The sequence below is a fragment of the Neomonachus schauinslandi genome, chromosome 5 (assembly GCF_002201575.2).
Source record: "Neomonachus schauinslandi chromosome 5, ASM220157v2, whole genome shotgun sequence".
In the NCBI taxonomy this organism is placed as follows: domain Eukaryota; kingdom Metazoa; phylum Chordata; class Mammalia; order Carnivora; family Phocidae; genus Neomonachus; species Neomonachus schauinslandi.
Genome location: NC_058407.1, coordinates 18,247,682 through 18,261,816, shown reverse-complemented (window position 1 = coordinate 18,261,816; position 14,135 = coordinate 18,247,682). Strand labels below are relative to the sequence as shown.

The following is a 14,135-nucleotide window of genomic DNA, read 5'->3' as shown; positions in this document are numbered from 1 at the left end:
AGTCTTGGTAGAGATTTATTCCATTTGACACAAAACCTGTGTTGCAGAGTTTTGCAAAATCCAGCTGTAATTTTAAATGCACCAGTGAGAGCCGTACGTACCAAAATACCCACCAGGTGGCCCGCTGTTGCTGTTGTTCTGTTATGCTTCACAACGCATCTGCATCAAGAGGTCTAACTTATGATCTAATACTAAGTGTGGCTTTTTCATTGCTGTCAATCTTTTTCTTTTTTTTTTTTATCTTTTTCTTAGAGCCTGACCCCCAGGACTGAAGTAGGCCCAGCTGAAGTGAGAACCATCTCAACAGGTGCGAGCCGTCCTCAAAATCAAAAGCTACAATGTCAGACGCTTCTGATTTTCCAACTAGACTTCACCAAGTCACACGACTTAAATGTTCACAGCAGCAAAGGATGACAATCTAGTTCTCCCAGAAAGACAGACGCTCACCTCCGCTTATCATTAAAGAAGTTTGGCTTCTCGGCCTGAACGATGACCACATCAAACAGGTCCCTCCAGTCTTTTCCAACAATATACTTCATCCCTTTGTCCCTGAAACAACAGGTCAGCCAGGTGAGTCTAACAAGAAACGGATTCACTACCTTTGCAACGTTTTCTTTCAAATTTTCAACTGTGAACTTAAATGGGAATACCAGACAAGACGTGAGCCAGAAGCCAGCAGGGACACCCGCTGCCACTTACACGAAACTACTGGGGCTGTTGGTGATGAGGAACATCTTCTTGCCGTGATCAGCCAGTTTGGCCAGCACTGCCCGGGTCTGCTCGGCATAGCAGATGTACTTTTCTAAGAGCAAGAGACAAATTCACACACGGATTCAGCATGAAGTCAGTCAGTCTGCAAGCGCTCCCTAAACCTGTGGGTCCAGTGCGTCCGGGGCCCTTGGGAGAAGGCAAGTCTTAAGGAAGCGTGGTTCAGGCTGGCCTAGCAATACCTGGTCCAGCAGGAACCAAGACTCCACCCCCTCGGTCTAAGGGAACATACTAGATGCCTGCCTGCCGCAGCCAGCGCCTGTCTTTTTGGGTCAGGATTAGGTGGAGCTCTGAGACAAAGGGGAGGGAGACGTCTGAGGTGCGAGGAAGCAAGGTCCTCATGCTGCACTGGGAAGAGGTACTGGGCGCCGGCTCGGCACCAAGAATGAAAATAACGGCCAGCTCGTGGCCCGGCAAAGGGACAGGCTGAAGCGGCCCTCGCGATAATGCTGCCTACGTACCAATATCTGCTTCGATCGCGCTGTACATGATTCCTTTGATGTGCACATCTCGAATTGAATCCTGTCGAAAGAGAGGTTTCCAATCAGTGATGGGGTCAGTGAGACAGCCTGCGCGACAGGACGAGCGGAACGGCATTCGCAACGATGTCCGCCTTTAGAGGCCTGGCCGTCCGAGCACCAAATGAAATCCCAGGGCTGGGCCATTTCACACAGGCGGCCAACACTTAGGTTTCCATGGCAACAGTGGCAGTTTTCAGAAGGGTCACTGGGGGGACATAACTTGTGTGAACAATTCTGAATAAAATTCCACATGGTAAATGGCAATTTCTATGCAGTATCATGAACAGACAATTCCAGGGCATCTGGACAAAGGGAATTATTGCTTTTTTCATCTTTGCACCCCTCCCTGGACCCCAAGAGCAGGTTCTCTACTCCAGAGAAAGAGGCCGAGACCAATGACAGGCTCTTCCATTCAGCGAGGCGAGGAGCGGTCAGTGAGATGCTAACTCAGGCAGACACAAGGAAGAGGAGGCCGCGAGCCCCTCACAGGCCACAGGCTGTGGCGGCCTGATGCCTGGCAGGTGTCAGAGTGCAGCCCCACTCTCAGGGGGCACTAAGCAGGTCCACCATAGATGTGGCTCTCCTGGAGGCACACGGAAACTTTCGGGAGCCTACAGCAGGGGACTGGGCTGCAGGCAAAACTGGGCCATAAGCCTTAGAAAACTGGTAGGAGATTTCTATCAAGAGTGAGCGCCTCTGGACTACAAACTCAACCTCAGCCACCTTCCAGCACAGGCTTCACATCGGCAGAAGGCAGGGATTCAGAGCAAGCCGAAGCCAAACTTCCTGGCTGGAAATCTAGGCTCTGCCATTACTAGCTGTGTGACTCTGGGCAAGTGACTCAACCTCTCTGTGCCTCAGTTTCTTTATCTGTAAAATGAGAATAATAATAGTACCTACCTCCAGGCATGGTTGTGAGGATTTAATGAGTTAATGTGCAGAAAGCACTCAGAAAAACAGTGCCTGGAATATACCTCAGGGCTCTCCATTGATGGTATCAGATAGACATCTCTCCTCATGACTGAAAGGGTTATATAACTACAAGTGGTTCTTTTATTTATCTTTTACCACAAGTGATACTTAAAATTCTTAAAGCATTTGTGCACATAAAAAGGAGAACAGAAACTAAATATTTAACTTTAGTTCAAATCATACCAGACTAATACTGAGAAACTGGAATTCATTCTTCATCTTCCTAAAACCCATGATTTAAAGCAGTCGAAATTTAAAATTAGTCATAAGGATATAATAAAAACATTATAGTACATAAATACAGATCTCTTAAAAATATTAGTGCTTATTAAATATATATTACATATATATATACATAGAAATACATACTTATAAACATATGTATATGATATATGTATATGTTAATACATGAACATATTTTTAAGTACTGAAAAAAGTTCAGAAAGTTTAAAGAATATATATAAACACATGCGAACATAAATCAACATATATAAATACAAAGCTACATAAATGATGTACGTATATATGCATGTAAGTTTCACAGCTGTCTATAACCCTCTCCAACTGGGTTTTCACACAGCTTTTGCAGGGCTGGGAAGGCCTACATGGAACCTCCGCGTACAAGAGAGAGGCCCACTCTGGGCAACTGCAGTTGCATGGGCTGCAGCCTGCGTGTGAAGTCACCCCCTCTGCAGGCAGGCTCAGGGGTGAGCTGGGTCAGGCTAGACCTCAGCCACCACCCGCCCCTCTGACCAGATGCACTGGCCCTGGCCTTTGTTCAGGAAGAATTAGAAATCCGGGTAACAGTATGAGCGCCTTCTTCCTTAACTGATTTCCAGCTTCTTCCAGATCTTCTTAACATAAGATCTTTCTTAATAATTTTCAGGGTAAAACCATAAATAAAAGAGATCCCAGGCAAAGGGATCATTTCAAATTTCAAATACCTATTTCAAATACCTAACCCAAGGAGGCTAACGATGCTGTCCCTTCTGCTAAAACCCTCTGGGAGACGTGGACCACCGCCTCTCACCTTGACATCTTTGTACAGATGGACAGGTTCATAGTCAACGTTGTTCTTAAGGAAGTATTCATTCACGCAGGAGAGGAGGGACATCTCCGGCAGGGAGAAGATGTCCATGAACTGCTTCATGGTGTTTCCATGAGAACTCTGCAGGCAGGGAGGAGAGCGTCAGAAACAGAGACCAACACCACAGCAGAGCCAGACTTGACATTTACCCAGGGGGATTCTGGTCATCAACATCTGGATCCCTCTCCCCAAGAAAAGGACAATTCTAACAATAACAAAGTAGAAGCATTCGCCTTATTTCTTATCGTTCCTGGCACAGCTGATGAGGTACTCTAAGCATAACTGGGAAATCCAAGGAAATGTCCTGATTTCCGCCCCCAAAAAATCTAACCACTTTTTCATGCTCCTGCGAGCTCTAACTTCCAGCTCACACTCTCCCATCAAACACAGAGGAAAGCCGGCAAGTAGACTACTGCCCATGGAATGGCATAAAAAGCCACATAACTCTCCTGAATGTGAGTGCCCCCACGCAGCCATATGTGAGCCTGAAAAAGAGCCTTTCTCTGAATGCCTGCAATTAGTAAGCCTAAGTTTACCCGCTGACCGGGCATCTTCCAGTGCATTTTGACAGTGCAAATAAGAGTGCACCTAATAAGACGAGCAAAAATTCAGAAAGCAAAGAGAACCACAAAAGTCAGAGAAGCAGAGGCTTCCCTCCAACCACAGGGTGACCTGCTGTCCTCGATCTCAGGGAAGGCAACCACAGCTGCCCTGACTTCATCCAGAAAGTGGGGACATGCCTGGGGTGGGGTGGGGGGTTGTAGACAGGGGCGGGTGCAAAGAAGGTATAAAGAACCTTCATCAGATAGGGAGGAAAGAGCTAAGAAAGGGGAACCATGAAGGGCCTAGGAGAGATGCCAACATACTAGCCTCTCTCAAATCCAGGGCCTCTCGAAACAGTCCCAAATGCCCTTGTCAGTTCCACAGGAGCACTCAGAGAGATCCTAAATCTACCAGGACATGTCTGTTGACAAGCTGCTTTAAATAAATAATCTCTCATTACCTTTCCATAAAAGTCGCTCATCTGTTCCAGGGGCACGTGGGACCCCTCATACATTTCAATGACTTCTTCATCGGGGACAACACTGAGGCCTCTGGAAAAATCACAGGTAGTGCAGTTAGACTCAACTAGTGAGAGCAGTGACTTCAGACCTCTGGCAACTGCTGGGATTTTTCAGCCCCGGGGCAAGACGCCACTGTCACAAGGAGGTGAGATGTGCCACGGGTAAGTGCTACCAGTGACAGGCAAGAAGCTACTATTCCTACCACCACCACCAGCATTCCGTGGGTAATAAGGGCAGGAAAAATAACACGTACTAGAGCGGGCAGGTGTGAATTCCACACGGTCATTCACTTACTTCTCAGCAATCCTAGGACGGAAGCACTAACATTTTCCCATTTCCCAGCAGAGGCAACTGAGGCCCAGAAAGGTCACCAAAGTAGGAAGTGGTGGGACAGGACCAGACCCCAGGCTTTCTGGCTCTAGGGGCCCAGGCTCCTCAACCTCTAATGTCACACAGGTACAAGGTACAAGGTACAAGGCACAAGGCCCTCCTTTGCTTTGGGAGTAGGGTTTGCTTTGGGGGTGGGTTTAGGTTTCCGTTTTTATGTTTTATGTTTTTAATAGATTAGGGACGGAAAGGCTAGCTTTGTCTCTATCATCCTCCTGCCCTCTGATACTCACTCCTAAAAAGGTCAGCGCTGAGGCAGGAATGGCCACACATGAGGCTCGGGTGGACTAAACCCTGTGACACAAGGCAGGAAGCCTGGGTGACATCTCTGAGAGGGATGACCCCAAATGCGACGTGACAGTCAAGGCCAGTTTCCTCATCTATAAAAAGCCAGGGTAACATCTGCCAACTGCCTGCCTCCGGGAGCCACGGCAGAATCTGCAAACGAATCCAGCTGCTCCACAAAGAGGAAAATAAATTTTGGAGTCAGCGAAGAGCAACCTGGCTTTCACCTCTGCCGCCGCCGTCGCCAGCGCTCTGAGCAGGTGCTCTCACCAGGGATTTAATGCTCTCATATTTCCTCACCTAGCACTGCCCCCTCTAGAGGGTCACGAAGAAGAACGTCGGTTCCCCAGCCGCTTCTGTGGGGAAGGTGCTTGGGAAACAAGGCACCAGTGGTGAGGAGACCACAGAATGGATGATGGGAAGTCCACCCAGGGCTACCTACAGTGTGAGTATGAATAATGCCCTGAGAGTCTCAGTTACTAATACAAACCGGCTGCTTATAAAACCACAAATATAAAATATAATTTATGTTTGATATGTAAGTGTAATGAAAATATAATTTCAGCCTCTTTCCTCTGTTCTCTGCCCTCATATAACTTTCAAAAATACCCAAGGGGATTCATTAGTATTTTGCCCACACCCCCCTCCCCCATCTTCATTAACTTGCTACAACTTCCAGCCTGTGAAAACAAAGGAGGCCTTGCACTTCCCTTTATCATTCAGCCGATCATTCTGGGCGGTGACCTTGAGGCAGAGCTCCTGCTCAGGTGTGCACCTGCCTAAAACTCTAACACTTAGAAAGAAATTATAAAAAAATGAAAGAACTCTGCTGGGTGAGTCATTTCCTGCTCCCACACTAGGCCCTGCCAGGTTCACAGCCTCCCAAGCTGCCCCAGTAACTACTGAATGTCAGCTCAAAAGCAGCGGTGAGATGAGTCGGCTGCAGCGAGCCGGATTCGGCAGGAGGCGGCTCCGGCAGGGACAGCACCCCACAGGACGGCGGCCACAGGCTCTGGGGCACGGCCAGCCGCACCCGGGGACAGCCTCAACCAGTGCAAGGATCAAAATGCAAACTACTTGATGTGGCCCCATGAGGTTGTGAGAAATATAAAGGTTAGGAGCACAGATCCGCAAGTGTCTGCCCGGGGTTCAGCTTCCTTAATTAGTAGGGATATTACCTGGACAAGCAATAGAACCTCTTCGGGTCTCAGTGTCATTTTTAAAATGGGGAACAATAATAGTGTCTGCCTCCTGGCATAACTGAGAAGATCAGATGAGCTACTATATACAGAAGAGTACGTGGCAAGCGCTAGCAAAGCTTTGCTGGTGTACCTGTGATGAGAACAAGCGTAGCTTTTCCCCAGGTCCCTAGCCAGAACTTGAACTGTGGGTACCAAATGGGACTGTAGTGAGAGCCAGTCTGCCTCCCCCTCTGGCCTGTGGCATTCGCTCCCACGGCCCACAACACAAAATTCAACCTGATATAGGATATAGGAGCTGGGGACCCACGGCAGATCTCAGAAATGGGCAAGGCTGAGGAGGGGGCATTCTGCCCTGCCAAGGCCTTTCCCCTTTTCAGGGAAAAGCAAGAGCAGGGACACTCTTCGTGTCTCTACTGCCCGGGGCACACTCTGGTCTACCTGACAAGCACCCCTGGGGCAGCCAGGGGAATTACGCCAATTCTACAGAGGAACAAACCAAGGCTTTGAGATGGTCAAGAAGTGGCTCAAGGCCACACACACGAAAGCGGTGAGGCAGGGTCCACGCTGAGGAAGTGTGACTCCAGAGCCCACACACGCACCCACGCTGCCTCAGCCCACCACATCCCTCAGCGCTGCGGCCACAGCGACCTTCCCAGGACCTAAACCCGACGCTCCCTCTCCTTCAAATGCCTCGGCTGGCTTCTCCCGCCTAGCCCTCTCCATACTCCCTAACATGGTGGACAACTGACCTTCAGAAGAAGAAACAAAGCAGTTAGGAGCTGTAGGACTCCGTGGTCTGAGAAGAAGAAGGAAAGACCATGTCGGGCTGAGGGGGGGCGGGGGGTGAGGCCTCAGCACCAGTCAGCCTTGAAGGAAGGGTGGATGAGATTTCAAGAAGCAGCGAGGAAGGAAAACTGCACCCTGGTAGAACACACCAGCATGAGCAGATAGCGAGCAGCAGGAAAGGAGACCTCGGAGGAAAGGAATATACGTGCTACGTGCACCTGCCTCATGCACGCCAAGACTGGCTGTAACTGCTGGGAAGAGACCGTCCCCTGCTCCTGTTGACCTGGGGCCAGGGGTGTCACCAGGGGTCTCCATGTGCAGGGACCTGCCTGGAGCAAACCCAAAGGGAGAGAGCCAACAGATGGAAAGAGTTCTGACAACATCAATTTGGCCCCTGGAGCCAGCCACACCTGCAACTGGCACTGTCCCTTGGATTTCACAACAGGTGAGCTAATGCTGTGTTTCTGGTTAACCCAGTCTGAGTCGGGTTTCAGTCACTTGTAACCAAGAGTCGTAACTAATCAGGAGGTGAAAGAGCTGTGTGTGGAAGAAGAGTAGGATACGGGTTTAGAGAAGGCTGGTGGAAAACCTAAGAGGTTTGGGCTCCATTCTCCAGGCAGTGGGAGCTAGCCAGGATTTCAGAGGAGAGACTGTTGAGGGCAATGCTTTAGATGAATCAGTCCAGCAACAATGTCCAGGACAGACCACACTGCAGAAAACTACAAGAGCCCAAGAGAAAAGGATTAAGTTTCTGAGCCAGGGAGCTGATGGCAGGAACAGAGACGGAGGGACAGATCCGAAAGATCTGGTGAAGGATTTCCTTAACCTAATCCGTTCACGAAAACCATGCTGCGTATAGGTCAAAGGCACAGGCTCAGAGCCAGACAAGCTGGGTCTGAATTCCACTTCTGTGTGGCCTTGGACAAGTCACTTAACATCTCTGGGACTAATACCAGTACCTACCTCATAAGATTATTTCAAGGATCAAACAAGTGAACCCAAATAAAACCCTTATGACAGTGTCTGTGCTGTAGCAAGACTTCGTATTTGCTCGTTGCTATTTATTATTACTACTATTATTTTCATCAACACCAGCATCTCTTCTCCCTCCTGAAATACCATTAAAATGATAGCAAAAGAATAAACTACTCAGCGGCACCTACAGGGCTCGGTCAGTTAAGCACCTGACTCTTGATTTCAGCTCAGGTCATGATCTCAGGGTCATGAGACTCAGACCCTCATGGGTTCCGTACTGGGTGTGGAGCCTGCTTGGGATTCTCTCTCTCCCTCTCCCTCTGCTGTTCCCCACCCCACTTGCACATGCACATTCTCTCTCTCAAAAAAAAAAAAAAAAAAAAAGAATAAACTACTCAAAAAGTAAAAGGATATGAGAGCAAAGACATCAGTAGACAAGACATTTCAACATGTTCGTGGAAGACAAATAGCAGATGAAAAGGAGGCTCCTGGCTTAGCAAGCTGAGAATAGGGTCCTGCATGGGGACACCAACGCGAAGAACTGATTAGCGGCCAGAGCCCCCAGAAAGGCTCAGCTCTGCGAGGCACCGGGGAGCTCCTGGAGGATATGCTAAAGCAGAACGAGGGAGTAAAGCCAAAGAGAGGAAAAGATGGGCATCAGGGAACAGAGAGAGAGGCAAACCCAAGCCCCAGGATGAGCCATCAGAGAAGGTCAGAGCAGAAGGGGTAGTCAATTAAACACAAAAGTAACTGATAAGATATCTAAAACATTTGAATTGTTGGGAAATAAATACATGGATGATATTGGTGATGGAGGATTTAGAAAAAACTAGGGACACCTCTACAGAAAACAAAGCAGATAAAAAGTGATGTTATTATTAAATCTAAGAAAAAGCAAGCACTGTACACAGAAGAAAGCAGTCACAGTGCATGACATGGCGTAAGAGGGAACATGACTTGCAGAGTCAGGATGCAAACAATGACCAAGGATGGAGAAACACGCAGACACGGATCTGCACGAGGCTCGAAGAACGAGCCCAGAGAAGCGGGGGCTTGTGCACGCACCAAGTCCTGTCCCATGGCAGAGACAACGTCCAGAATTAATAAATTAGGAAACAGAAGTATGAGCACATTATTTAGAAATAGAAAGAAAAGGGGCACCTGGGGTGCTTCTCCCTCTCCCTCTGCCTGCCGCTCTGCCTACTTGTGCTCTCTATCTCTCTGTCAAATAAATAAATTAAAAATCTTTAAAAAAAAAAAAAAAGGAAAAAGAGATAGGAAGAAAAATGTGAAGAAAAAAATGAACAGTGTAAAGGGCTTGGGTGGGGAGGAGGACAGAGGGCTACTGCAGCCTGCCACGACGCTCTCAGCACTATCTGATCGGAACTGTGTGCATGTTTAACTTGAATAAAAAACATCAATTTTAATAAAGAGTTTGTGAAAGAAGAACCTAAGATAGGCACAGCTCTTTTTTTAAGGTATAATGACCATACTCCTAAATCCTCCCCCAAATTCAAGGATTAGAAAAGGCAAAATCCTTCATTTTCAAAGTGACAAAGATTTTGGACTGAGCTAAGTGCTTCTACTAATTCTAATAAATGGGAGGGGGGTCTTAATATCCGAACTACTCAACTGCCATGGTGGGAACAAGAATCCGCTGCCTCACCCCAGCCTCCCTCCCCACCCAAAACCTCGGCTCCAGGACCCTCACTCAGCGGCAGACAGGCACCTCTAGAGAGCCCGTCCTCCCCTAGAACCTCCCCAGAGCGCCCCCTAATGGCCTAAACACCATCATCACCTTGATCCCTACGGACTGCAGTCTGATTAATTTATGTGGCTTCCAATCTACACTCCAAGCTCCTTGGGGCATCCGTGTAAGCCAAACCCTTCGGGTCTGGCATAACAGGCCCCAATAAATGTTCTTGAATGAATAGTGAATAAATCACAAATACACACACTACAACTCTTCATATCTAAGCAGTCAATGGGTCTTAGGTCTGTCACCCAAAGCCACTTCGTTACGATGAGTGAATTAAATTTACCTCCTCTTACTCTTACCTGTAGACGGTTCCCAACTGGATGTAATGAAAAGCATCAATCTTCATCAATACTGCCTTCAAAAACATAAACACATACACACACACAGGTGAAGAATGCACAGCAAGCTGCATATTTAATGAGAATTTCAGGTGTCATTACAAACCCTATCAGCACCAGGTTGATGTGGCAAAGAAGCACACTGTATGTGTCCAACAGGTTTGCCTGTTGATTAGAGCACTGTGGGGGCACCTGGGTGGCTCAGTCGGTTAAGCATCTGCCTTTGGCTCAGGTCATGATCTCAAGGTCCTGGGATCCAGCCCCACATCAAGCTCCCTGCTCAGTGGGGAGTCTGCTTCTCCCTCTCCCACTCCCCCCTTGCTCATCCTCTCCCTCTCTCACTCGCTTGCTCTCTCAATAAATAAAATCTTAAAAAAAAAAAAAAAAAAAAGCACTGTGCAGTCTGTTAAGGAAATGACTGATGTGCAAAAACAATATGACAATTGACTCCTCAAAACACCAAAAACGACTTCTAGAAATAAAGAGTATCTTCCAAATAGCTAAATGCATTCATTTTTTTCTAATAGTCTTTTGCAGAAGACTTTATCCAAAGATGTTTTTTAATAATTCAGTTCTGCAGCCCCAAGGAATAGAATTTAAAATCAACTTCTGTGTCCAGCAAAGAAAAGCACCGAAAGTACATTATTCCCAAACACCATTAAACTGTAGAAAAACAGGACGATGAAACCTACCCGCTGCACATCATAATGAAGTCCACGAATTGCAAAATTTGGGTCATACTCATACTTCTTGATTTCCACCGGATACTAAGAAAGAAGAAAGGCAGCATTTTTAGCTAACAATGTACTAAGTTCAGATAGTGTCCAGATTTGGTCCCTGTACAAAAGCTGAGGTGGCTGACACACTTTGGTGGGAAGATGGGGTGAGGACAGACCACAGCTTAGCCCTCTGCTTCTGGACCAAGGACCTCTTGGTCACAAAGCCCTCCCTCCACCCCACTCCTGTTCATCTGCCCAAGCACAGGTAAGGTCTCACCCCCGGCCCCAGCTTCTCTCGTCTTCACTACCCCCGTCCAACCTTCCCTCTGCCCCCAGGCCCCTTTATCTCCTAGGAGCCCAGAAATACGTCTGCTTCCACCTCCAAGACTTAGCCTCCTCCTACTGTATTTAAGGCGGCTAATGAAGAGGAACTGGAGCATCCCCTCTCTTAGAAGGGTGACTTTCCCCAACACATTACCAACCATCCATTCAGCTCAGATATGAGCACCTCAATGTACCGGCCCCCGGCGTGGCCCCACTGCCAGGTTTCATGAAGAGACCAAGCTGAAAACTTTTCAAAGGGGGGGTGGGTCCCCTCCATATAGCTTTCATTGCTTTTCTCATCCAGATAGTCGGCCGCTGCTTACCCCCCCGCCCCGGGTGGAAGGACCTCCCTGTTGTCAGGTACGGCCTCCCTCCCACTTGGGCCGAGAGGGCCCTTTCTCAGCATATGGTAGCCAGTTACTGCTCCAGCACTCTGACTCAGAACATGCGTGACTTTCGGAGGCAGCTCGGCTCCCCTGGTAGCTCCTATTATCAAACCATTCCTCAAACTATGCAAAAATCCCAGCCCTGTTCATATCTACTAGACTAGGTCCTCCCCTGCCCCCCAAATCTCAGCATTAGAACACGGGCTACCCCCCGGTAGCACCGAGGTACCGAGCACCGCGTCTGCTGGTACCGCAGGCAGGCCCTCCTGTTCCCATTTTACAGATGGGGCACCAGAGGCACTGACAGAGACAGGGTGGCCGGGCCACACAGCTGCAATGTGGTGGGCAGGGAATCAGGCCTGGACCTCTTCCCCTGCTCTCCCCACTCCCCTCCGCCCTTGGAGTACAGACCTGTAGGAAAGAAGAGTAAATTCCTGAGTCTAGAGAGGCTGTGGCACCAGGCTCTTCCTTCCAGGTACAATGTAAACTGCTTAAGTAAAAATCTGGACAGCTGGGGGCGCCTCAGTCGGTTAAGCGTCCAGCTTTTGGTTTCAGCTCAGGTAATGATCTCAGGGTTGTGAGATCGAGCCCCAGGTCAGCTTCCGTGCTGGGTGTGGAGCCTGCCTGAGATTCTCTCCCTCTCCCTCTGCCCCTCCCCCACTTAAAAAAAAAAAAAGCCTAGACAGCTATCAAGAGGCGCACAACCTCTTTGCACAAAAGCACTAACTTTCCATGGCCAGGGTCACGTTTGTGTGGAAACATTTCCTGCTTCCACCAGGCTGAATGGCATGCAGCAAGTGTTCAAGCTGCATAGAGTGCTGACTCAAATGTCACATCCGAGCTCATTTATCTAACACCTGCAGCGCATGCCAAGAAATCACCAAATGCTATTTCCACTCAGGGGCGTTTCCAAGAATCCTGAACACCATGTACAGTTCTGCATTTTTACGAAAAGACTTCACACACACATCCCCAGAACCCCACACACGGCACCACGGTCCCGCCTCCCGAAGTGAGGCCATGGGTCTGCACACCTCTGGAATCTTCTCCTAAACTTGGGAGTGAGGAGAAAGATGTAGGACATGGGGGAGATATTTAAATGCTCCTGAGAGGGGTGCTTTTACTGACTCATGGGCCACACACTGTTCTGGACTTTATTCTATGTACTCCTCATGGAGGAGGTAGGGCATCTCATGTCCCTTGGACTGCTGAATCATCTGAGAAGTAGAGTCAAGGAACCTGCCCAAGCTCACAAAGATAAACAATGGTTGGGCCAGTACTTGAATCCGGGTCCATGTCACACCCAAGTCTACCCCAACCCCCTGCAATCCACTCTGAACAAACCCTGAGCCACCATACTGGACACTCCTCGCCTCCTGTGATGGCGGGACCTGCGGCCTCCGAGGGCCCAGTGAGTTTCTCGGAGGATCCATGGTGACAAGGGCAGGGCCGGCTGCTGTAAGAGTGAGAGAGCGTACACACCGAACTCGCACTGCTGGAAAGTCTGGCGGCTCCTGCTTTGAACAAGGCCTATCTGGACTCCCCTGCAGGACACAGACCACACAGTGAGACACGGCCGTGTACCCACCCGTGGGCCCCAGAGCTGTGTGGTCTTGGGAAGCCACTCCTGACAGACACAAAGCGTTTCCAAGGGGTCCAGAGATTACGGCAGACGTGGAGAACGGACAGAGGCAGCTGAAAGGGCCTCACGGAACACTGTCGTCACAAAGAACAGGCCCCAGGGATGCAGGACCGGGCATCGAATCCCAGTCCTACTATGTGCTAGCTGGGTGTCCTACTATGTGCTAGCTGGGTGATCTTGGCAAGGTCACTGTCTCTCTGAGCATCGGTTTTCTCATCTCCAAAGTAAGGATGCCAAAAGTCCTACTGTAGATGGAAGCAGAGAAGATAAGTCAAAGGATGCATGCGGGGAGCGCCTGGCTGGGTCAGTCGGTACAGTCTGTGACTCCTGATCTAGGGGTTTTAAGTTGGGTGTAGCCATTATTTAAAAATAAAATCTTCAAAAATTAAAAAAAAAAAAAAAGGATGCATGCGGGCAGGGGGGCAGTCTCCGGCACATAGCAAGTGCGCAATGACACGGAGCTGCTTTACTGGACATGGAACTGGGGGGGCCTGGGCTTTTAGACCCACTCTTCTAGCCTCTGCTACCCTCCCATAGGACTTCAGGCCTGTCACTTAACCCCTCCAGGCCCCTTCCTTCCTATGGAAAATGAAATGGTTGGACTGGGGTGATTTCTATGTTCCACTCCTGCCCCTAAATGGTTTCCCCATACAACCAACCAAGTCAAAACTGTCCTCACGGTGGGCCCCTTTCCAACACAGACGGAGAGACAGACACACAGAAACACACACAGGCACACACGCTCACACACGCACGCGCGCACACACACATGCAGGCACACAAACAAGCGCACACACACGCAGGCACACACTCACGTGCACGCTCGCAGGCACACACGCTCGCACACACATGCGCGCACACACACATGCAGGCACACAAGCACACACACACGCAGGCACACACGCTCGCACACACACACA

General features: G+C 49.1%; 1 protein-coding gene across 1 annotated transcript in view; it reads right to left on the bottom strand.

Moving 5' to 3' along the window:
- The window catches only part of NT5DC3 (5'-nucleotidase domain containing 3), a 53,274-nt gene that overhangs the window by 15,160 nt on the left and 23,979 nt on the right, over nucleotides 1–14,135 (bottom strand). Inside the window, exons 3-9 of the mRNA XM_021687695.1 lie at nucleotides 10,837–10,911; nucleotides 10,106–10,161; nucleotides 4,352–4,442; nucleotides 3,292–3,429; nucleotides 1,230–1,290; nucleotides 700–802; nucleotides 448–549 (exon numbers count right to left, since the gene is read on the bottom strand). Coding sequence (XP_021543370.1) covers nucleotides 448–549; nucleotides 700–802; nucleotides 1,230–1,290; nucleotides 3,292–3,429; nucleotides 4,352–4,442; nucleotides 10,106–10,161; nucleotides 10,837–10,911 — 626 coding nt within the window. The remainder of the gene's footprint in view (nucleotides 1–447; nucleotides 550–699; nucleotides 803–1,229; nucleotides 1,291–3,291; nucleotides 3,430–4,351; nucleotides 4,443–10,105; nucleotides 10,162–10,836; nucleotides 10,912–14,135) is intronic.